At 45.1% G+C, this 23,834-nt stretch overlaps 1 protein-coding gene across 1 annotated transcript; it reads right to left on the bottom strand.

Moving 5' to 3' along the window:
* Positions 1-6,710: 6,710 nt before the first annotated feature.
* Positions 6,711-19,878, bottom strand: NDUFB6 (NADH:ubiquinone oxidoreductase subunit B6). Its single transcript, XM_068271363.1, has 4 exons — positions 19,626-19,878; positions 17,370-17,462; positions 9,672-9,716; positions 6,711-6,878 (listed from the first exon to the last, which is right to left on the bottom strand). The coding sequence occupies exons 1-4, from the start codon at positions 19,803-19,805 to the stop codon at positions 6,801-6,803; spliced, it is 396 nt and encodes a 131-aa protein (XP_068127464.1). The 5' UTR covers positions 19,806-19,878; the 3' UTR covers positions 6,711-6,800.
* Between the last annotated feature and the right edge of the window lie 3,956 nt (positions 19,879-23,834).

The following is a 23,834-nucleotide window of genomic DNA, read 5'->3' as shown; positions in this document are numbered from 1 at the left end:
TCCGGGATGAGCAATGAAACCCCAGACGCTGTCCCCCTAATATTTAATTCCCCCTCACATGCCCAGTGTACTATATATTACCTGTCGGTGTCCGCCACTGGCTCCATCCATACATTGCCCAGTGTGGTTGCTGGAGTAACATGGGCATGTGTGAGGTCACACATGCACCCATGTGTACACCAGCAACCACGTGGGGCACGTGTATGGACAGAGCCAGCAGCGGACAGGTAATGTATAGTGCACGGGGCACCGGGGACAGCGCCGGGGTGGCGAGGCAGCAGATGTGGTGTCACAAGGCCAATTCCGGATCGATTTCAACATTAAAATTGATTGGGAATCAGCCTGTGGTGTATGGGTGGCTGACAGATCTCTCTCTCTCTCTAATCAGATCTGATCAAAGAGAGATTTGTCTCTTGGTCGAATCTGCCCATCATCACTAGATGTATGGCTACCGTAAAGGAGTCAATTAAATTATGCTACCCCCAGTACTACTAACCTGAGGCTTCCTCCAGCCCGACAGCCACATGGAGGTGATTGACAGTGGTGCTTGTGCAGGCACGGTAGAGGACAACCTGGTGGTCGTCCTGCGCACTGTCGTGGAACGGGGGCCAGCGGAGCTGCGGCGAGGGACATAGAAGCGGCTAGGGGCTGGAGGAAGCCCCGGGTAAGTAGTACTGGGGGTATCATAATTTAACTGATGACTCCTTTAACATTACAGTGGGACAATTAAACAAGAGATATGTAGAGGATGATAAGCTTTGATGTAAAGTATCCTGATAGTGTAGTATCTACAGTATGGATACTTCAATAAAATTTACTACACAATGGCCTTAATCCATTAAGTTTTATCAAACACTTTATCAAACGTTTGATAATTTACCTCATGGGTAAAATTCCATTTTGAATTCACTAAGGTGTTATATATTTATGTTTTATCGATAAAACGTTTAATAAATCTATAACACCTGTACTTGGCGGATCGCTAAAGTCCAGTCTTATCAGCTGAACGACAGACTGTACACACGCCCAATTTGACGTCCAAACGACGCGTCGATTGCAAAAATCTGACGTGTGTACGAGCCTTAAGTGGTGAGCAGAACCCCCGACCTAGGTTGCAGATGGTAGGATTAGCAAATAGCTTCTACAGATGATCCAGTTGACCTCTGGATGTAGTTAATTACCGGTAGCATTCCTTACGTGAGATACTGTTTTATCTCACGGGAAGGGTTTTTAAACCCTCTAACTTCGCTCACCACTGTAGTGGGTAAAAGAAATTGCAGCAAAACATGAGGAAAGGTTCAATAAAAATATTTATTGAGCTACAATCCTGTTATAATAATCATCTAGGCTTGCAGAATCATAGTTACATTGTATTTGAGTAATTTGTGAGCACCAATATTCTTACCAAGTATTGCAGCATTACCCAGAGAATATCGGGGGACCTCAGTGACCTCTGAGGGGAAATACCTGGCGACGGCATGTCTGCTTGTCTTTCGAGAGTCCCAACTCCAAAGTATTTTACCTCCTTTATATAGACAGAATTCAATAACTGCACAGGCGTAGAACATGTTTCATAAATGTGCCTGTGCAGATAAGGGTACGTGATCACCATGTGCTTGTATCAGTGCGCCTGTGCAGACAAGACACACGACTGCGTGATTACAACGTGCTTCAGAAGCGTCACAGAACACGTCTGACTATTGTTGCTTATGTGAGAACTCCACACAACATATCATATTTTGACTAGTGTTGTAGATAGCAACATTTTCATGGTCAGTTGGCCATGAGAATGAAAAAACATGTTTACTAAAACAACCACTAGTGTTGTGACTAGCAGCATTTCATGGTCAGTTTTCAATAGGAATGAACAAATGTGTTATTTTGAATTAACTGCAGTGTTGTAATGAACTATCATAGAACTAAAAGAAGCTAACATATATACTGTGAACAGTAATCTCTTATCAATCAATCACACATTCATGTCACTTTTGTATCTCAAATACCATCACTAGAGATTACAGATTGTCGATGGGATGCACAATTTCAGCTTGCACACATATTTAAATATACAGACGAGGGGAAAAAAAACCCTATTCCCCCCCACCCCCCGACTGCACTGATCCAGCACTAGGACTCTCTCAACATATTCAACAAGAGTTCATGGAATAAGTTCTCATGGCCACACTCCCTTTCATGTACGAGTGTGGCCGCACTGTGCAGGTGCCATGTCTACACAGCAGCATGGAGCCGCTCGCACACATCCTTTTCCTCGATCCTCTAATCTTAGTGCTACTTTGCGGGCTGTACTTGCACCTGCACAGTTTGGCCTGCTTGTATACAGACAGGAGCATGGCCATGGTCCTGAAATTCCGGCCTGGGGACTTAGCTGCCTGGCGGTGTGCAGCTTGTGCTGCAGGCAGAGGGCGCTCGAGATCCAGTGAGTGTGCAGGGGCGACATTGATCTCCTGCGCGGCGTAACGTGAGCGTCGGCCCGGATGTGGGGTCGGATGGTGGCAGCCAGCCTTCTCAGCTAGACCGGAAGCTCTTGCACGGAGACAATTTGAACATGCCAATGGAGGGAATGGTTATGTGCGCACAGACTGTACAGGGGCTCCTGTGAGGAGGTAATACCTTCTGCTTTACATCTTCATGAAGACCTAGAGCTGCTGGAGGAATGAGTATTCACGGAGTCCTACAACTGTAATATAAGCACTGTGGACTGCTTTTGCTTTGCTCTGCAGATGGCTTTGCTTTTTTTGTGGCTGGACTGGATGAATAACAGAATTACCCTGGAACTGTATTTAGGGATCAAGTTCCCCCCCCCCTTCTCTAGCAGTTGGTCAGGGAGATAATTTAAGTAATCTCTGCCCCCCTCCCCTGTGTGGGTCCGTGTGCATGTCGGTGGTGCGAGTGGTGTATGTGGTTGAGCAACTTGATGCAGCTTGTGTAAAACAGCGCTGTTGGTTTTAATGATGTGTACTGACACACCTTTTATGCTTTGATACGTCACAAAGAAACCAAATAAACAAATACCTTTTTTTCACGACAATCCAGTCACAGCGAAATGATTGTTAAACAATGTGGCGGTTGGGTTATATATGTTACGGCCAGAACCCTAAGTTTGGCCACTTCGGGTTCTGGCCGGTCAATGTGCGAAGTGGCCGTGGCGCTGCGGCCAATGTCCGAAATGAGCCGAATCCTGGCGGCTCCATTCATCGTCACCGGCGCTGGTTCCGCCCCCTGCCATCGCTTCTGACAGCCGGGGGACACCGTCGTTCGTGGCTGCAGGAAGGCAGAGGCAGGAAAGCAGGACTTTGTTCGTCCCTGCAGAGCGGGTGCTGACAGAAGCAGTGTCTGCAGCACTCCCCGCTCCCGATAGCAGGGAGGTGGGGGCGGAGCCAGTGCCGGGGTAAATGATCGGAGCCGCCAGGATTCGGCTCGTTTCAGATATTGGCCGCAGCCACTTCGCACATTGACCGTCCAGAACCAGAAGTGGCCAGCCACAACGCCAAGTGGCCAAACTTCAGGTTCTGGCCGTAACATATATACCTAGTGGAATTAAGGGTAATTGGTTAATGTCTGTCCTTGTCCCTTTCCCCCATACCCCAGAATTACTACAAGTAATTGGGAGGCTGGCTGGTATCTTACCATTTTGGCAGTTAAACTAAGGGCCTGTTTCCACTACACGTGGATTCTGAATGCAGAAAAACAGACTCCAATGACTGCCTAGGGGAAATCTGCATCAGAAAAATTGCATTTAGTTGAAACAGGCACATAGGCATTAATTGTAGTCAGTTTTGCTGCATCCAGAATCCGTGTGCAGTGGAAACAGGCCCTTAGCAACTGCGGTTAAGGAAATGCTTTTCAAAACTAAGAAAACCCTGCTATTCCACCATGAGGAGATAGACTAGTCTAAAACCTGTCAGTTCTGTGATAATTTAACTGCTTACTTTTTTTTTCCGCTGGAGTGGTCCTTTCATGCAAACCATAAGCCACTTGGAACTGGCCAAATTAATTTCCTGAGAGTTCTAAAAATTCCAAGTTGCATACAATTTACATAGTATTTGCACGCAAGCTAGAATTATTATCCTTGACCATCTATCACTACCAATAGTGTTGCTACATAGAGTCTTATTTTGGTTTCAGAGAAGTTTGGCCGAACTGGGTAAATTATTCAGGTATCACCAGAATCCGACCCCATTGAAAACATTAGAAACGAAAAACAGGTGTGCATTCAGCGGCTCCTGTGCTTGGCCAGCAAGTCCAACAGCATTTCTACAGCCTTTAGGTGCCCAAACATCTATTGAACCTGATCGGAAAGAGATCTGTTACCTGCCCATACATTGCAGGAAAATTCCTGATAGATTTCAGCATAAGCATCGGAGGGTACGACATTTACACTTGGGGACGGCCAGGCAGATAGCATCCGTTGTGATATTAAATGCTGTTACAGCTTTAGGCGTTAACAACCACTTTCGAACCGAGATTGTTGCAGCATGTCCGATCAACGCATTCGACCAATTTAAATCCTCAATCAAGCATGCTTGTTATCAGGCATGCTTGTTGCATCGGATTTAATACCTTTTCATTTTGTAGGGGTAAGCCTACAGAAATACAGCCACTGGTTCAGATTTAGATAAGATTTGGCCAGCTGCCAACTTTAAGGTGAGCAACTAGGCCCAGGATCCAATTTGTGCAGAATGAGGGAGCACATTTCGCTAAATTTAACATTAAACTGTACCTGAGGTGACATGAGATAAACAGGTCTACGTACAGGGAAAAACATATCAATTCAATAACCAGGCTGTTTTACGCGTTGTATTTTGCTACCTCGAAGAGTTATTTTTCGGGCATGGAAGTAACAGCTTCTGTCATGTCGGTACCTTGTTGGGGATATAGTAAACGTCACTGATAAGCAAATTACAGCAATAAGTTTTCCTGGCAGAATACAACTTAACAACCTTGCGCAAAAGATGGATCAGCGCAACACCAGGCCGCCTCCGAATGGCCATCAGAGGTGCGCTGAGCCCCCCCAGGAACTACAAACGCACCTTGAACCCAAACAGAAGCTCTGCATATACACCAAAAGCATGGCTGTTAAGTGGGAGCAGCTGACCAAAAACGAAATAAATTAGTACATAGCAAGGAAATAAACAGCGCTACTTAAAAACAGGCAAGTGCCTACCTGCAAAAGAGTGCAAGCTCCACTTGTGGAGTCGAATACACACCGAGCATACACATGACCTGTCTACCACTGGAGGAGGATGTTGGTTTCCTGTAACAGCTTGCATGCAACCTATTAAGTACTCGTCCCTCCCACTGCGAAGAAGTCGATCCTCCATGGGAGGGGCCTAACATTAACTAAATCCTAACCTATGTATATGCATAGCCTGGGTGCGGCTAATCAAATAAAATCGAAAATTGCACAAAAGGTGGATCAGCGCAACACCAGGCCGCCTCCGAATGGCCTCCAATCAGAGGTGCGCTGAGCCCCCCCAGAAACTACAAATGCACCTTGAACCCAAACAGAAGCTCTGCATATACACCAAAACCAGTGGTAGACAGGTCATGTGTATGCTCGGTGTGTCTTCGACTCCACAAGTGGAGCTTGCACTCTTTTGCAGGTAGGTACTTGCCTGTTTTTAAGTAGCGCTGTTCATTTCCTTGCTATGTACTAATTTATTTCGTTTTTGGTCAGCTGCTCCCACTTAACAGCCATGCTTTTGGTGTATATGCAGAGCTTCTGTTTGGGTTCAAGGTGCGTTTGTAGTTTCTGGGGGGGGGGGGGCTCAGCGCACCTCTGATTGGAGGCCATTCGGAGGCGGCCTGGTGTTGCGCTGATCCACCTTTTGCGCAATTTTCGATTTTATTTGATTAGCCGCACCCAGGCTATGCATATACATAGGTTAGGATTTAGTTAGTGTTAGGCCCCTCCCATGGAGGATCGACTTCTTCGCAGTGGGAGGGACGAGTACTTAATAGGTTGCATGCAAGCTGTTACAGGAAACTAACATCCTCCTCCAGTGGTAGACAGGTCATGTGTATGCTCGGTGTGTATTCGACTCCACAAGTGGAGCTTGCACTCTTTTGCAGGTAGGCACTTGCCTGTTTTTAAGTACCGCTGTTCATTTCCTTGCTATGAACTTAACAACCTTAAAAAGGTGGTTCATGCTAGAAAACCCTCAAATAAAGCTGAATTACAACAATTCTGCAAAGATGAGTGGGCCAAGATTCCTCCAGAGCGCTGTAAAAGACTCGCTGCAAGTTATCGCAAACACTTGATTGCAGTTATTGCTTTTTTGTTTTTTCTCACTAAATAATAAAAACCATAATTTAAAACTGCATTTTGTGTTCAATTATGTTATCTTTGACTAATAGTTAACGGTTTTTGATGAGCAGAAACATTTAAGTGTGACAAACATGCAAAAGAATAAGAAATCAGGAAGGGGGCAAATAGTTTTTCACATCACTGTATAGATGGGGATGATCTAGACAGGAGTCAGTGTTGTATAGCAACAGAACAAACACTGTTCAGCTCTTCAAGACTTTCAAAAGAGACCCTCATAGATTGCACATACCTTCCTATACTGTGAGAACCAGAGGGGGCCTACTTTCCTGGGTTGATATTATGTTGTAGTTTTTCAAAATGTTCCCTGGAGATGGGCTCATGAATACAAAGGGAAGTGTTATTAACACACAACTATGCTTGCTAAGAAAAATATGTATAATTTTAATATTTTATTTTATGATAATATTACACTATTGTCTGCACACAGTTAGTAAAAACAGTAAGTTCCTGATTAGTGATGGTGGTGATGGCTGCTTGCAGGTTCTTCCATGGGTGGAATAACTTCTCCAGTCTCTTTGATTACATCCCCCTAAAGTGAAACAAAAAAAACAAAAAAAAAACCTTAAGAAGTAACATTTATAGAAGCACTACTCACTTCCGCAGATGGCTAACTTGTTCTTATTACAGTACCATAGAACTCTCCATACACAAATACATATCATTACTTTCTGCTTGCCTGATTCTAAAATACTACTAACATTCAATCCATGCCTTTAGAGCTACAACCTCTTCATTACTGTGGATGAGCTGAAACGTCAATCAGTGTCTCATTGTCGTCCTTTGCTGTCCAATAACAGCTACCAGCATCCAAGAAATGCTGCTTTGTGAAGTATGAGCAAACAAAAAGGACATATATAGGACTATGAACGTGCAGAAGTAGAGTGGTCAAGGTCAGGAAATCCTGTACCGACTTATGATCAGTCAGAAATGTGGGACAAAGCCCTGCTACACACCTCCGCCTCCTCAACCCAAAATAATTACCACTTCCTAATTTAGTTAACTTTTTACTCAATATTAAAATTCATCTGATTGGAAAGGGTAGTAAGCGGCAGCCTCCTGTATCCTGATTGGATGGGGTGGTGAGTGGCAGCTTGGCCACATAGGCATCCTGACAAGAAGGGTTGGTGGGCAGCAGCTTCCATTTCCCTCTCTTCACTCCTAGCCCACACAGAAGTAGTACAAGGAGCAATGGCAGTCATTTGACCGCTGCTCTTTTCAATCAAATTCAGATACTTAGAAGCGCTTTTTGTTGTCGTTTACAAATGGGAGGGGCCATTAGAGTAACAGATTTGGCTGGGAAAGACCTTTTAGGCTTGTACACACTGGGGGATTTCTGTTGCGTTCTGTTGCTATGCAAAGGGGGGGGGGGGGTGCAGGGGGGAGAATCCCTAAAGATTCGACATGCCAGATCTTCAGCAGACATCGGGCAGACACTTAACACACGCTGGATTCATCAACGATTCTCGCTTGAGGCGGTCTGTATTTTCCACCTGTATGTTTCTTTAAGCACAGCTAGCATAAAGATTCAGAAACTATCTTACTACTGGTGTGCAGATGTCACTCAGCCATTTGAGACAACTGAGGACTGCAGCAGAACATAGGTTGAAGACCAGAGAATTCCACTGTTAAAGGGAAGTAGGGAGATTATTTTTTATCTAAATCTATAGCAATTTATCATCTCCTCTATAAATACATTATTTAAAGGGAACCTAAACTGAGAAAGATATGGATTTTTCCTTTTAAAAATAATACTAGTTGCCTGGCAGCCCTGCTGATCCTGTGTCTCTCAGGGCTTGTTTCCACCATAGCGAATCCGCATGCGGCGACGAGATGCGGATTCGCTTGGTACACAGAAGTGGCCGGGGCTGTTTCCACATGTGCGGCGTGCGGGAGCGATTTGGCGGCGGGCCAAATCTGCACGACGGGACCCACCGAATTCGCCTGCGTCGGGAATCCGTGCGAATCGCTGCTAATGTATTTAATAGTAAAAACGCATGCGTTTTTTACATGCGTTTTTACCCGCGATTCGCGTGCGATTTTGCACCTTTTTCAATGTTATTTTGCCCTGGCAGTGTCATGGTTAATTTCGCATGGCACCCTGCCATGCGAAATCGCACGCGAAATCGCGGGTAAAAACGCATTTTTACAAGCGTCGGAATGCCGGCGAAATCGCGTCGCAACAGTGGAAACAAGCCCTAATACTTTTAGCCACAGCCCCTCAAAAAGCATGCAGATCAGGTGCTCTGACTGAAGTCTGACTGGATTAGCTGCATGCTTGTTTCAGGGTGTGATTCAGCCACTATTGCAGCCAAAGCGTTTAGTAGGGCTGCCAGGCAACTGGTATTGTTTAGAAGGAAACATTCATATCCCTCTCAGTTAAGGTTCCCTTTAAGAACATACTACTAAATGACTGCACCACTCCATACGAGACCCGTGTTGGGTCTCGTATGGGTAACACTGCTTAGTACATTGTTGTGACTGAAAAGTGCTTGCCAATGTAACGCTATGTGCAATTTAACCACTTGAGGACCAGAGGTTTATACCTCCCTAGTGACCAGGCCATTTTTTACAATTCAGCACTTTCGCAACTTTATCAGTTTATTGCTCAGTCATACAACTTAGCATCCAAATGATTTTTACCTCGTTTTATTCCTACAAATAGTGCTTTATTTTGCTGTATCTGATTCCTGCTGCGATTCTTAGTTTTCTTTTTTAACAAAGTAGATTTTCTTCATTTTTTTGTATCCCCTCTAATCTGGCCCTACGTTACACATTACATACATAGACTTCAGCCAACGATAGGAATTAGATTGTGAGCCCATCGGATGGACAGTTAAGTGACAAGCACATACTCCGTGCAGCGATACGTTAGATGGCTGCGCTATATACATCATACATTTTCCTTTGTAAATAAAGATTACCAGCAACAGCCAGCCAGCGCTGATCAGCCATGCCCCGCAATGTTTACTGACGGGAGCTTGTGCTTGTTTTTTGTTTTAAATATCGCTCAAGTGAGAACAAACACATAGCATTGCATTAGCGGTGGAGGATGATGGCAAGGGAGTGATCAGGCTCGAGGGGGCTGGAGGAAGCCCCAGGTATGTATATAATTTTTTTCCCCATCACTTTACATACCAGCAATAATTTAATTTCTTTTACTACTACTTCCTTCATTTTATCAAATCCTTTCGGTAAGCACTTTTTCTCTTTTATAAAGTAGATTTGTCATTAGCTCTTTATACAGTTGTTCACTGTTTTCAGGAAACACATGTACACAAAGCAAACCACAAGCTGAAACTGCAGGAATCTTTGCAATACTTACAGGATACAAACGAGGCTTTTGATACTGGATACCATAGGGAACTTTCTAAAATACATAAAAATACATGAATTAGTTGTATTTAATTCACAACTAGAATTGTCTACATGTTAGGAACATTATATATATATACACATACACAGTGGAGGAAATAATTATTTGACCCCTCACTGATTTTGTAAGTTTGTCCAATGACAAAGAAATGAAAAGTCTCAGAACGGTATCATTTCAATGGTAGGTTTATTTTAACAGTGGCAGATAGCACATCAAAAGGAAAAATCGAAAAAATAACCTTAAATAAAAGATAGCAACTGATTTGCATTTCATTGAGTGAAATAAGTTTTTGAACCCTCTAACAATTAAAGACTTAGTACTTAATGGAAAAACCCTGGTTTGCAAGCACAGAGGTCAAACGTTTCTTGTAATTGATGACCAAGTTTGCACACATTTTAGGAGGAATGTTGGTCCACTCCTCTTTGCAGATCATCTCTAAATCCCTAAGGTTTCGAGGCTGTCTCTGTGCAACTCTGAGCTTGAGCTCCCTCCATAGGTTTTCTATTGGATTAAGGTCCGGAGACTGACTAGGCCACTCCATGACCTTAATGTGCTTCTTCTTGAGCCACTCCTTTGTTGCCTTTGCTGTATGTTTTGGGTCATTGTCGTGCTGGAACACCCATCCATGACCCATTTTCAGTTTCCTGGCAGAGGGAAGGAGGTTGTCGTTCAGGATTTCACGATACATGGCTCCGTCCATTTTCCCGTTAATGCGATTAAGTTGTCCTGTGCCCTTAGCAGAAAAACACCCCCAAAGCAAAATGTTTCCACCCCCATGCTTGACGGTGGGGACGGTGTTTTGGGGGTCATAGGCAGCATTTTTCTTCCTCCAAACACAGCGAGTTGAGTTAATGCCAAAGAGCTCTATTTTGGTCTCATCAGACCACAGCACCTTCTCCCAGTCACTCACAGAATCATTCAGGTGTTCATTGGCAAACTTCAGACGGGCCTGCACATGTGCCTTCTTGAGCAGGGGGACCTTGCGAGCCCTGCAGGATTTTAATCCATTGCGGTGTAATGTGTTTCCAATGGTTTTCTTGGTGACTGTGGTCCCTGCTAATTTGAGGTCATTCACTAACTCCTCCCGTGTAGTTCTAGGATGCTTTTTCACCTTTCTCAGAACCATTGACACCCCACGAGGTGAGATCTTGCGTGGAGCCCCGGAGCGAGGTCGATTGGTCATTTTGTGCTCCTTCCATTTTCAAACAATCGCACCAACAGTTGTCACCTTCTCTCCCAGCTTCTTGCTAATGGTTTTGTAGCCCATTCCAGCCTTGTGCAGGTCTACAATTTTGTCTCTGACATCCTTAGACAGCTCTTTGGTCTTTCCCATGTTGGAGAGTTTGGAGTCTGCTTGATTGATTGATTTTGTGGACAGGTGTCTTTTATACAGGTGACTAGTTAAGACAGGTGTCCTTAATGAGGGTGACTAATTGAGTAGAAGTGTCTAACCACTCTGTGGGAGCCAGCACTCTTAATGGTTGGTAGGGGTTCAAAAACTTATTTCACTCAATGAAATGCAAATCAGTTGCTATCTTTTATTTAAGGTTATTTTTTCGATTTTCCTATAGATGTGCTATCTGCCACTGTTAAAATAAACATACCATTGAAATGATACTGTTCTGAGACTTCATTTCTTTGTCGTTGGACAAACTTACAAAATCAGTGAGGGGTCAAATATATATATATATATATATATATATATATATATATATATATATATATATATATATATATATATATTATTTATTAATTACCAGTTGCCTGGCAGACCTGCTGGTGTTTCTGGTCAGTAGGGTCTAAATGACACACCTGAAACAAGCATACAGCTATATCTGATCTGCATGCTTGTCCAGGGTCTATGGCTTAAAGTATTAGAGGCAGAGAATGAGCGGAACAGCCAGGCAATGTGCATCATTTAAAAAGAAATAAAAATGTCAGGCTCCACATCCCTCTCACCTCGGGTTCCCTCGAATACCCAAAGTGACATGTGACCTGATGAGATAGACAGGAGTATGTTCAGTGCCTAGCACACAAATAACTATTCTGTGTTCCTTTTTTATTTCTCTGCCTGAAAGAGTTAAATATCAGGTATGCAGTGGCTGACTCAGTCCTGATCAGACAGGAAGTGACTACAGCGTGGCCCTCACTGATGAGAAATTCCAACTATAAAACACTTTCCTAGCAGAAAATGGCTTCTGAGAGCAAAAAAGAGATAAAAAAGGGGAATTTATCATCAGTGAGGGTCACACTGTAGTCACTTCCTGTCTGAGTCAGGACTGAGTCAGCCACTTACATACCTGATATTTAACTCTTTCAGGCAGAGAAAGGAAAAAAGGCACACAGCATAGTTATTTGTGTGCTAGGCACTGTACATACACATGTCTATCTCATCATGTCACTTTGGGTATCCTTTAAACACAGAATACTAGTGGTAACAATTAGGGATGGTCAATGAGATGCAAATTATTTTACGTTAATGCATATAATGTATGCAAATTTATGCAGCTTGAAAATGAACCAATTGAATTTTACCTCAGCAGGGTTTGATTGGTTCATGTTCCAGCAAAATAAATTTGCATACAAAATTTGCATAATGTTGCATCAACTTGAAATTATTTGCATCTCATTGACCATCCCTAGTAACAATCTCCTACCATTGTATGAATCTGCGTTTTTGTTTGTATTCAATATAAATATTCAATTGTGTATTTCAGCAGTGTTGAACATTACATCACATCAACCAATTGTGCATATTCTTATCTGCTTTTATAGTGCTTGCTGTAATTCTTAGATTGCCACTTAGGGCCTCTTTCCACTTCAGACAGCGTGCCGCCACATGCAGTGATGCTGTGCCATGCATTGGCACTTTGAGTCCGCCAGGAGAAAAGCACGATATAAATGTTATTTGTCTTGTCTATTTGTCTTGCCAAAGCTACCGTATATGGATTCTATGTGGATTTGCATGCCACAGTTTTGTGCTGTATGCAGTCCAATTTTTTCCTGCATGGAAATCGGATGGAAATTTATTGATTTCAGTAGGCTGCATGTACCTGTCTAAATTAGCATGCAGGGAAAGGCAGCGAATCAACTGCAGTGGAAATGAGCCCTTACTAAAAAGAAAACACAATCGGGTACCACGTCTCTGCATTCAATTTTCATTTATTGGCACACCTACATGTGTTGATATAGACAGCCAACCAATTACAAATAAAAATTCATAGTAATGGTAATACCGTGGTCCTGTGAAGCTTAACCCCCCCCCTTACAAACAGCACAAATAAAAATTCCATTATAAACAAATATTTATTGATATTTGTGCTTGAGAAACGGAATGAAAGTTCAAAAGCAGCATAAGTCCTCAGCCTGGACTCCACTTACACATAACTGCAACGTTAATTTTAGTATATGTTACGGCCAGAACCCGAAGTCTGGCCACTTCAGGTTCTCGCCAGTCAAAACGCGAACTGGCCGTGCACCTGCAGCCAATGTTAGAAATTAAAAGATTCCCAGCTCCTGGTGAGCTGGCGTTAAATTAATGAATTCCCCCCGGCGGCAATGTAACAGATGAAGCTGCCTCTTTCGGATCAGCCTCCTCTCCTCCCCCTGCCTCTCTCCTATGCAGCTTTGGCAGCCGGGGGACACGAGTGTCCTCCAGGGACGCTCGTTCCTGCAGAGCGGGTGCTGGCAAAAGTAATGTCTGCAACCTCCCCGCTCTGCTTCCCTGCCGCTACGAACGTTCCTAGGCAGCTTAATCTGTTACATTGCCACCGCCAGGGAATTCATTCATTTAAACGCCGCCGGGAATCTTTTCATTTCTAACATTGGCCGCAGGTGCACGGCCACTTTGCGTTTTGAACTGGCCAGAACCCGAGTTCTGGCCGTAACATATATATCCTTCACCAAACACCCGTCAAAGTGCAGACTTACCAGCATAAAGTCAGACCCAAGTTATGAGGTCTATGCGTTTAACTCACCTCCATGGCAAATGTAATATCAATCCTCCTCTTCAGGATCCCCATACACTTCCAATCCACTCTGAGGGCTGATTCACACTACAAGAGCTTTTTAAACGCTAGAGATTTTAAAAGCTCTTGCTAATGCAATGCTATGGGGGATTTTTACAAAATCACATCGCTCTAGTGTGAACACACACATAGGATAACATTAGCAGGAGCTTTTAAAAAAAAAAAAAAATCACAAAACTCTTAGAAAAGCGCTTGTAGTGTGAATTAGCCCTGAGGCTGGTTTCACACTGCGGATTGGCGGTGTGGTCCAGGACCGCACCGCACATAACAGGTGTTCAGGGATTACCACGTTAGACAGGGTACTTCAGGCGCGGTGCAGCACATGCAACATGAACTACCCTATAAACTTTCATTGCTCTAGCGGTAGGCTGTGGTAAAATGCCACACCGCACCAGTGTGAAAGGGCCCTGAATCTTATGGATTCCAATAAATTCACCCTCGCACGAGGGCAGTGTATGCTGTCAAATAATAGATAAAATCTAAGTGCACACTGCTTAGATACGCTCAGCATTATTTGCTTAAAAGGTTATTGCATGGAAATAGTAAAGTTAAGTGGCCCATACACTGGTCGATTTCAGCCATCGATCAATTCTTTGAAATCGATCAATGAGAAATCGATTAAATCTATCGATCAATCGATTTGCGGCCGATTTCGATCGATTTGATCTGACAGGATGGAAAATCTAGGTCGATCTGCTGCTGGCAACAGATCGATGCCCCATAGAGTTGCATTGGATCAAATAATCCAATAATGCATTTAGATCGATTTCCAATAGATTTAATTCTGAAATCTATTGGAAATCTGTTCCTAGTGTGTGGCACACAGATTCCTGCCAGATTCGACTTGACAGGCAGACAGAAATCTATCTGATGGTCGAATCTGCTGCAAATCTATAAGTGTATGGCCACCTTAACACTTACATATAGGCCCTTATCACAGGGAGCTGAATAGCAGGGTTCGCCTTATATAATATAGTGGGCCACCATCCTTCACAAAATTAGCGCTGAAGTTTAGTAGAAAAATAAAAATTCCATTATGTTTGGTTAGTGGTAAGTGTGCGCCTATTTGTGGTATAAAAATTAAGATTTGTGCTGCTTTCTTTTTAAAGTTAATAGCAATTATCTTCAAACAAAATGTGAATATTTTGAAAGGGAAGAGTCTTTTCTATAGCCATACTATCAGTATGAGGGCTGGAAGCCCCTAGAGCGATTTTCTGAGCGTTTATGGAGCGATTTAAACTGCTAGCGATTTCCCTAAACGCTCAGCTAATATTAATGGATGGGACAAATTCCACTGGCGCAATTGCGATTACTAAATCTCAAAACACAGGACATGCAGCATTTTTCGCGTTTAGCGTTACTGAAATGTAAAGTATATAAACGCTGGCGTAGTCGCTCATCAAAACTTGCACAGGGCGATTTTGCTAGCGTTTTGAAATGGCTGCACACTGTAAAAAAAATTAAAATTAATCGAAAGGACCAATCAGAAATAAAAACGCTAATCGCTACACAATCGCAGGCAAAAGCTGACACTTTTTAAAAATGCTACCAAAATCGCTCATGAAATCGCTTACAAAACGCTCATACAAAACGCTAGCGATTGCGATTAGCGATAGCGATTTGCAGTGGGTTCCAGGCCTTACGCTGTTGGCTGCTGGAGATACAAGCATAACGTATTCTTATTAGGGATAATTCATGAGAAGCAAATAATTTCGAGGTCATGCAGAACTATGCATATTCTGGGTGCAAATTAATGCAGTTTGGAAATGGACCAATTAAGTCCCACCAAGGTTTAAAATAATTGGTCCATTTTCAAGCTGCATAAATTTGCATACACAATCTACATAATCCTGCATGATCTTGGAAGTATTTGCACATCCCTAATTCTAATAAATCACAGTATTCCTCAGCCTTATCTGTTAGTTTCACCAACCATTTATTAATTACAGTACTTTAATTGTTCCCTTCAGTATTTTAGCTGTTACATATGTTTATAATCATACCTCCCCTACCATTTGTACGCAAGATTTCTATCATGCAAAATGAGCAGCATCATATATATTTTTTTTTAATTAAATTAACCTTCCCAAAAAGCACATTCATCATAGTGTGCCATTGGGGGCCCGGGTGAGAGCAATTACTTACATACGGGGGTGGGGGGCAGCTCCTGTGGCCTTTAGTTTCTATGTTGGTTGCCATTTCCTATTACTTACATACGGGGGTGGGGGGCAGCTCCTGTGGCCTTTAGTTTCTATGTTGGTTGCCATTTCCTATTACTTACATACGGGGGTGGGGGGCAGCTCCTGTGGCCTTTAGTTTCTATGTTGGTTGCCATCTCCTACCCTCATGCTGCAGTTTCATTTACCCAGCTTCTGTACTTGCATTTATGGACTGCCAAAGCCAGGATAATAAAATCTGCGGCATGAGCATAAGACACGGCAATCACCATGGAGACCAGAGGCCACAGGAGCAGCCCCGCCCCGTAGGTAAGTAATTGCTGTCACTCCAACAGCACTCTATTACTAACCTCTTTTATAGAAAGGTTCAGTTAAAAAAAAAAATACACAGTAAATAAATAATGCTGCTTGTTATTTCACTTTAATCTGAACTATCCTGCAAGGCAAACAGTTACATCTTCTGTACAACTTCTAACTAACTACTAACTTCCCTCAATAATTTGTTCTACCTTTTATTCCCTTTGGGACTTTTTCCCACATTTCAGAAGCAAAAATGCAGCCTATTATTGAAATCAATAGGCTGCATCCTTAAAGGGAACCTGAAGTGAGAGATATATGGAGGCTGCCATATTGATCTCCTTTTAAACAATACCAGTTGCCTAGCTATCCTGTTCATCATTCCAACATCAGTAGTATCTGAATCACACATCTGAAACAAGCATGCAGCAAATCTCGTCATATTTTTGTCAGAAACATCTGATCTGAATGCTTGTTCAGGGTCTATGGCTAAAAGGAATAGAGGTGGAGGGTCAGCAGGCAACTGGTATTGTTTAAAAGGAAATAAATATGTCAGCCTCCATCTTTCACTTCAGGTTCCCTTTAAAATTTGCATCTGCATGTGTGCCGCATCCATTTCGGAAACAGACAGTGCACGCCAGTGGAAACCTGCCCTCAAGCTATATACACACACACACACGATTTTTCTTGCCAAGCACAATTTTTCCTGATTTTTTTGGATAAGATCTAGCATGACTGTAGTGTTGTTGGATCCCCTAAGCTGGTTACACCTGCTCATCCTCCCCTCTCCACAGAACAGGACAGATTGCTTGGCACATGGTCAAGTATATCTGTATAGTTGTTAAACTGCTACCCGGAGCAATCAATTATTGTTTCAGAAAACAGCTGTTGAAAATGTGTATGTAACTTTAAACTGTGAGCTTGTATTGCTAAGGCCCTCACTCACTGTGTTTTTTTGGCATTGCTTTACATACTGGTCTGTTTCATCTACGTACATTTTACAAGTTTTTTCTGTACGCATGTGTGTTACCTGCATTTCCAACGGGTTGGGGCACTAACAACCATAAAAACAACAACAACAAAGGAACCCACAACAAAACTGTATGCATTTATACCATGTATATAGAAATAAGTAATGATATTACCGTCATATGGTACTTGACAAAGTAGTGTACAATCCATACTGGTATAATAATTCTCTTAAAAGCTGAAACCCCAAAGTTATAGGTTTTGAAAGTCTGTCAAAATGAGAAAAACAGAAATTCCAATTTAAATATCCAAATGATTATAAACCAACTTTGAGGCTGCATTCACAGTGGGAAGTAGCATTTTTATGCGACATTAAAGTCAAAACACAGCATTACAACACCAAAAAAAAAATGTGGTAACCGCGCATTAACGCTGCGTTTCCGTTGCATACAGTAGGTACAGGAAAGCATACAGGCAATGAAAAGTATGCTGTCCTGTATCTGGTAACGTGTGCGTTTAGAGGTAATGCACTGCAAGCAGTGAGTTACCATAACGCTACACGGCACAATGTGAACGTCCCATAGGATTAGCATTGCAGTGTGGTAAGCTGCATTATAAGAGTTTATAACACAGCTCCGCAACGTCCCACTGTGAATGCAGCCTTAGTTTTAACATAAAAGGCAATCCATAAAATGTATCTGCTAGAAATTAAACAATAAGATGAAAAGTGCAGTATCAAAAGTTGTTTTCAGTAATGGCTGCAAGTAAAAGCAATCAGCAGTTCCAGGGTTACAGGATCCGATTAAAGTGTATCCGAGGAGAACCTAAAGACAAAAATGAGATACTTACCTACAGGGCTGTGGAGTCGGAGTCGAGGAAACAGGGTCATTTTGAGTACCTGGAGTCTGTGGTTTCAATAAACTGAGGAGTCTAATGATTTTTAAACCAAATCCATAGCCTTTGTAAAAATTAGGCTAGAGTCGGAGTAATGTTGGATACCTGGAGTTGGTGGTTTCATACACTGAGTCATCGGATGATTTTTGTCCTGACTCCACAGCCCTGCCTACCTAAGAAGAAGGAAACCTCTGGGATCCTGCAGGGGCTTCCCATATCCTCCTGGCCCCCGCCACGCGTGAACATCAGACCAGAGCTTTTCGGGTATGTTGCTTATCCACACTCCTCTTCGTGCATGCACACAGCCATACTGAGCCTGTACGAGTACAGCCGTGCTTGCTCAGTACACTCAAGCTGCTTGTACATGAGCGGCTTTGTGCTACTGAGCAGCCATGGCCATTTTTCGCAGGTGCCGTAAGGCTGTGCTCGTGCACGAACAGAAGCGTGATTGCAATCATAAAGAGGGTCCCCAGCAGCAGCAGTGGTCTCCAAGAGGATGTGGGAAGGCCCTGGAAGATTCAGAGGCTTATCTCTTCCTAGGTAAGTATTTAATTATTGTTATAAGATTTGCCTCAGGTTTTCTTTCACCTTTAAGGTTATCCAGACCTGGGGAAAACCAGAAAACATAAAAACATTCAAACATTCCCAGCACTGTCATCCCTCCTCTATTCTTCATAGGCAGAGAATATGTTGCTCAGCTGTTGCCTAGTGATGAATTTGTACAGCATGTCACCTGCAGAATCACATTTGATCCTGGCAGGTAACACAAACCAAGGGGAAGTTGTATGTGCATGCACCTTAAAATGATAAAGAGTTTGGCAGGTGCGAGTGGATTTCTCAAAATAAAAAGTGCCCACTATGTGTCATAGCTATTGCTTTGAACATATACCGGTACATACAGTTATTTTATTCTCAATTACTCTGCCATGTAACTGAGCACAGTGAACTAGCCCTCAGGCTAAATTCACATTGGGTTTTCTAAACTAAACTAGCACCACGACTCCCCCACAGTCTATTTTAATTGCGATTTGAGTTGGTTTCTGAATCATTTGGAACAGCAGTCTGAATCATACTAATTTCTAATAATGGATAGCAGAAAGTGACAGTTTTCCTAGTGAAGCCTTCATAAGGGAGCAAGCATGGTTTAGGATTCAGGTGACCCAGTGGGAAAGCCCCTATGGAACAGTTCTCTAATAACAGCACCCTCTACAACTTGAAGCGTTCTGGTCGGCCAAATAGTGCGGGTATATTATTACTACAATCTATCTGAAACCTAGAATGTTCACCCAATCACATTAATGGAATTTCCCTAAGGACCATCCCACTCAGTCATAAGCATAACAACACCTTTATAAGCTTGTGTATTACCACATTACAATGTAGAAACATTACAATGAATGCTGCATAAATGTACACTTATGTTACTAGTCTCCCCCCACATTAGCAGCTTATCGCAGCCATGCAGATCTAAAAACACAATTCTTTCAGTTTGATGATCTCCAACAAAAACAGCATGCCATGTCAGATGGGACACCTACATATAGTCTCCAGAGACTCTTGTCCTTCAGGAAGTTGCTCCAGAATCTCTCCACTGGCCCGAGTTTTTGGGGGGGCAGGACAGGCTCACGGGGGCTCAGCTCCTGGTCCTTCAGCCATTTCCTTCGCAAAGCTCGCAGCTGCTGCAGCCGTAGCTTCTCATCAGCGGGGCTCACAGCCATTTGTGCCCTATTCCCGTCACAGTCTTCTCAACACACCACAGAGGGCACTCGGAGACTGCAGCGCGCACTGATGACGTCACGCAAACACTAGCGGCGGCTCCCTCTGCTGCTCACACGGCAGCATTGCAGACCGTAGCGAGTTACTGACCGACCCCAGAAGCAGTGCGCTGAATATTGCTCCAAGATTCAAAAGCTACTGGATTGATATTGAGATTGTATGGTGACCAGAAAGTATCGCTATTAATACTTGTGCACGTTTTCCGAAGCAGGATCCAATCCCTATGGACAAAAGAGTGCTGTACTGAAGTAAAAAATAAAACAAACGCCCCACTATCAAACGTATACCAGGAGGGTAAGGCCCGGTTCACATTAGCGGTGGCTATCCGGAATAGCCGTGCCGGAGCCGCACCGCATGCTGGCCGGACGAAACGGACGCACGGCATAGCAATGTAAGTCTATGCCACGGTTCACATGCGTCCGTTTCGTCCGGACCGGAGCCGGACCGGATCCGGACTCCGGTGTCCGTTCCAACATGCGCTATTTTTGGGTCCGGCTCCTCCGGCAGCCGTATCCGGGGCGGAGCCGGACTGCACCATCCGGCCAATGGAAACCAATGAGAACCGGAGAGCGCACAACACACTGGCAAAAAATCCGGATGTTCTACCCCACTTCCTATGAGGATTGTTGCGGCGATATTGGATCGGGGACACATGGGCAAGCATTTTGGAGTGGAGCAGCACGAGCTGGAGATGTTGGCAGCATGTTGGAGGTGGAGGTGAGTGCTAAACAGCAGAGGGCCTGATTCCACAGGTCCCCCTTCTGCTGACCTCCCAGACCCCAACATTTTTTTTTTTTTTTTACGATACTTTTGCCAAACGGATCCGGATCGCATCCGGATGAACACCTGATGCAACCTGACCGGATCCGGATCGGATCCGGATCAGAACCGTACGGTTCCGATCCGGATCCGGTCCGGATCCGGTCAGGCCATCCGGTCCGTTTGGCTGACAACCGCAAGTGTGAACGGGGCCTTAGGCCCCGTTCACACTTGCGGTTGTCTGCCAAACGGACCGGATGACCTGACCGGATCCGGATCGGAACCGTACGGTTCTGATCCGGATCCGATCCGGATCCGGTCAGGTTGCATCAGGTGTTCATCAGGATGCGATCCGGATCCGTTTGGCAAAAGTTACGTAAAAAACAAAAAAAATGTTGGAGTCTGGGAGGTCAGCAGAAGGGGGACCTGTGGAATCAGGCCCTCCGCTGTTTAGCACTCACCTCCACCTCCAACATGCTGCCAACATCTCCAGCTCGTGCTGCTCCACTCCAAAATGCTTGCCCATGTGTCCCCGATCCAATATCGCCGCAACAATCCTCATAGGAAGTGGGGTAGAACATCCGGATTTTTAGCCAGTGTGTTGTGCGCTATCCGGTTCTCATTGATTTGTATTGGCCGGATGGTGCAGTCCGGCTCCGCCCCGGATACGGCTGCCGGAGGAGCCGGACCAAAAAATAGCGCATGTTGGAACGGACGCCGGAGTCCGGATCCGGTCCGGACGAAACGGACGCATGTGAACGGTGGCATAGACTTACATTGCTATGCCGTGCGTCCGTTTCGTCCGTTCCGCATGCGGTTCGGCTCCGGCACGGCGATTCCGGATAGCCACCGCTAATGTGAACCGGGCCTAAGGCCCTGTTCACACTTGCGTTTTGGCTTGCAAACGGACCGGATCCGGATCGTTCTGATCCGGTCCGGACGAAACGGACGCATGTGAACGGTGGCATAGACTTACATTGCTATGCCGTGCGTCCGTTTCGTCCGTTCCGCATGCGGTGCGGCTCCGGCACGGCGATTCCGGATAGCCACCGCTAATGTGAACCGGGCCTAAGGCCCTGTTCACACTTGCGTTTTGGCTTGCAAACGGACCGGATCCGGATCGTTCTGATCAGGTGTAGTGAAAAATTTTGCTACCCATCATATTTTGCAACTTGCCATAGAGGACAGTGTATGACTGTGTAGGCGTGGCTCCTCTCTGTTAACACGCCTGTAATTTATTGCAACCAAGGATCCCATTGAGCTAGAAGGGGGATTGTTCCCTCCAGGGGGGGTTATTAGTTGAGCAAGAGGGGGGATTGTTCCCTCAAGGGTGGGGGGATTTATTAGTTGAAGAAGAGGGGGGATTGTTCCCTCCAGGGGGGGTTATTAGTTGAGCAAGAGGGGAGGGTTCTGTGTGAGAATAGGGTTTGGTTGGGTTGCATTTTGTGATACAGATAGGTTAAAGTCAATGGTAAGGTTGCACTTTCTGTTAGCTATATCTATAAATAAGTGCAACCGGTTGCAAAATCTGATAAAGTTGCAAAAAATTTCACCACACCGGATCCGGTCCGTTTGCATCAGGCATGCATCCGGATCCGTGGGGTTTAAAAACAAAAAAAATAAAATTACCTTGGGGTCTGCAGAAGGTGCACCTGTAGAATCAGGTCCTCCGCTGTAGGCCTCACTCCACCTCCCGACATACTGCCAAACAGCTCCAGCACACTCCAGCACGTTTAGTCACTGCTGCTCCCCATGTGTCCCCATCCGAAATGGCCGCTAGAATCCGCATAGGAAGTGGGGTAGAACGTCAGGTGTTTGCATCCTGTGTGTTCTGTGCTTTCCGTTCCCCATAGGTTTCCACATCCGCATGGTGCAGTCAGGATCCGTTCCGGGTGCGTGGGCCGGATGAGCCGGACCCAAAAAATAGCGCATGTTGGAAAAGCCTCCGGATCCGATCCGGCTCCGTACTGTACGGAACGTACATGTGTGAACATCCGCATAGCCTTTGCATTGCCATGCGGAACGTACGTTCCGTTTGTACAGTATACGGTCCGGATCCGATCAGGCGGATCCGGACAGGGAACGCTAATGTGAACCGGGCCTAAGGCCCCGTTCACACTTGCGTTTTGGCAAGTAAACGGACCGGATCCTGATCGGATCAGGACCTGATCCTGATCAGAACCATACGGTTCCGATCCGGATCCGGTCCGTTTGTATCAGGCTGCCATCCGGATCCGTGGGCAAAAAATAGTGAAATTTAAATAAAAAAATGTTGGGGTCAGCAGAAGGTGGTGCACCTGTATAATCAGGTTCCTCCGCTGTAGGCCTCACCTCCACCTCCGACATTCTGCCAAACAGCTCCAGCATGTCTGTCACTGCTGCTCCACTCCAGACATGCTTGGCCCATGTGTCCCCATCCGAAATGGCCGCTTGGATACACATAGGAAGTGGGGTAGAACGTCAGGTTTTTGTAGGCAGTGTGTTCTGTGCCTTCCGTTCCCCATTGGTTTCTGTGTTCCAGATGGTGCTGTCAGGCTCAGGTCCGGCTCCGGTCCGGGTGAGTGGGCCAGAGATCCGGACCCAAAAAATAGCGCATGTTGGAAAAGTGTCCGGAGTCCGGATCCGGTCCGGCTCCGTACTGTACGGAACGGACACGTGTCATACCTCCCAACTTTTGAAAATGCCAAAGAGACTTAAGCCACGCCCCCTGTGCGGCCTTAAGCCACACCCCTGCTTTTGCAGGAGCGTGACAATGGGAGGGAGGAGGGTGCCAGTGGGTTGGGAGAAGGGTGCCACTGGGTGGGGAGGAAGGTGCCCGTGGGGGGGAGGTGGGTGCCACTGGGTGGGGAGGAGGGTGCCAGTAGGTGGAGAGGAGGGTGCCCATGGATGGGGAGGAGGGTGCCATTGTGGGTGGGGAGGAGGGTGCCATTGTGGGTGGGGAGGTGGGTGCCATTGGGTGGGGAGGAGGGTGCCCATGGGTGCAGAGTAGGGTGTCCATGGGTAGGGAGAAGGGTGCCACTGGGTGGGAGGAAGATGCCTGTGGGTGGAGAGTAGGGTGCACATGGGTGGAAGGAAGTAGTCTGTGGGTGGAGAGTAGGGTGCACATGGGTGGGGTGGAGGGTGCCACTAGGTGGAAAGTAGGGTGCCAATGGGTGGGGAGGAGGATGCATCTGGGTTGGGAGGAGGGTGCCCATGGGTGCAGAGGAGGTTGC

The sequence above is a fragment of the Hyperolius riggenbachi genome, chromosome 1, assembly GCF_040937935.1.
Source record: "Hyperolius riggenbachi isolate aHypRig1 chromosome 1, aHypRig1.pri, whole genome shotgun sequence".
Classification (NCBI taxonomy): Eukaryota; Metazoa; Chordata; class Amphibia; order Anura; family Hyperoliidae; genus Hyperolius; species Hyperolius riggenbachi.
The sequence above is the reverse complement of the archived record's forward strand: the minus strand, read 5'-3'. Positions and strand labels throughout refer to the sequence as shown.

Coding starts and splice junctions, on each gene's coding strand:
- NDUFB6 (XM_068271363.1), bottom strand. CDS start 19,805: ATGGCTGTGAGCCCCGCTGATGAGAAGCTACGGCTGCAGCAGCTGCGA. Junction 17,463..19,625: donor AGAGTCTCTGGAGACTATAT/GTAGGTGTCCCA, acceptor TCATTTTGACAG/ACTTTCAAAACCTATAACTT. Junction 9,717..17,369: donor TTGTCAAGTACCATATGACG/GTAATATCATTA, acceptor TATGTATTTTAG/AAAGTTCCCTATGGTATCCA.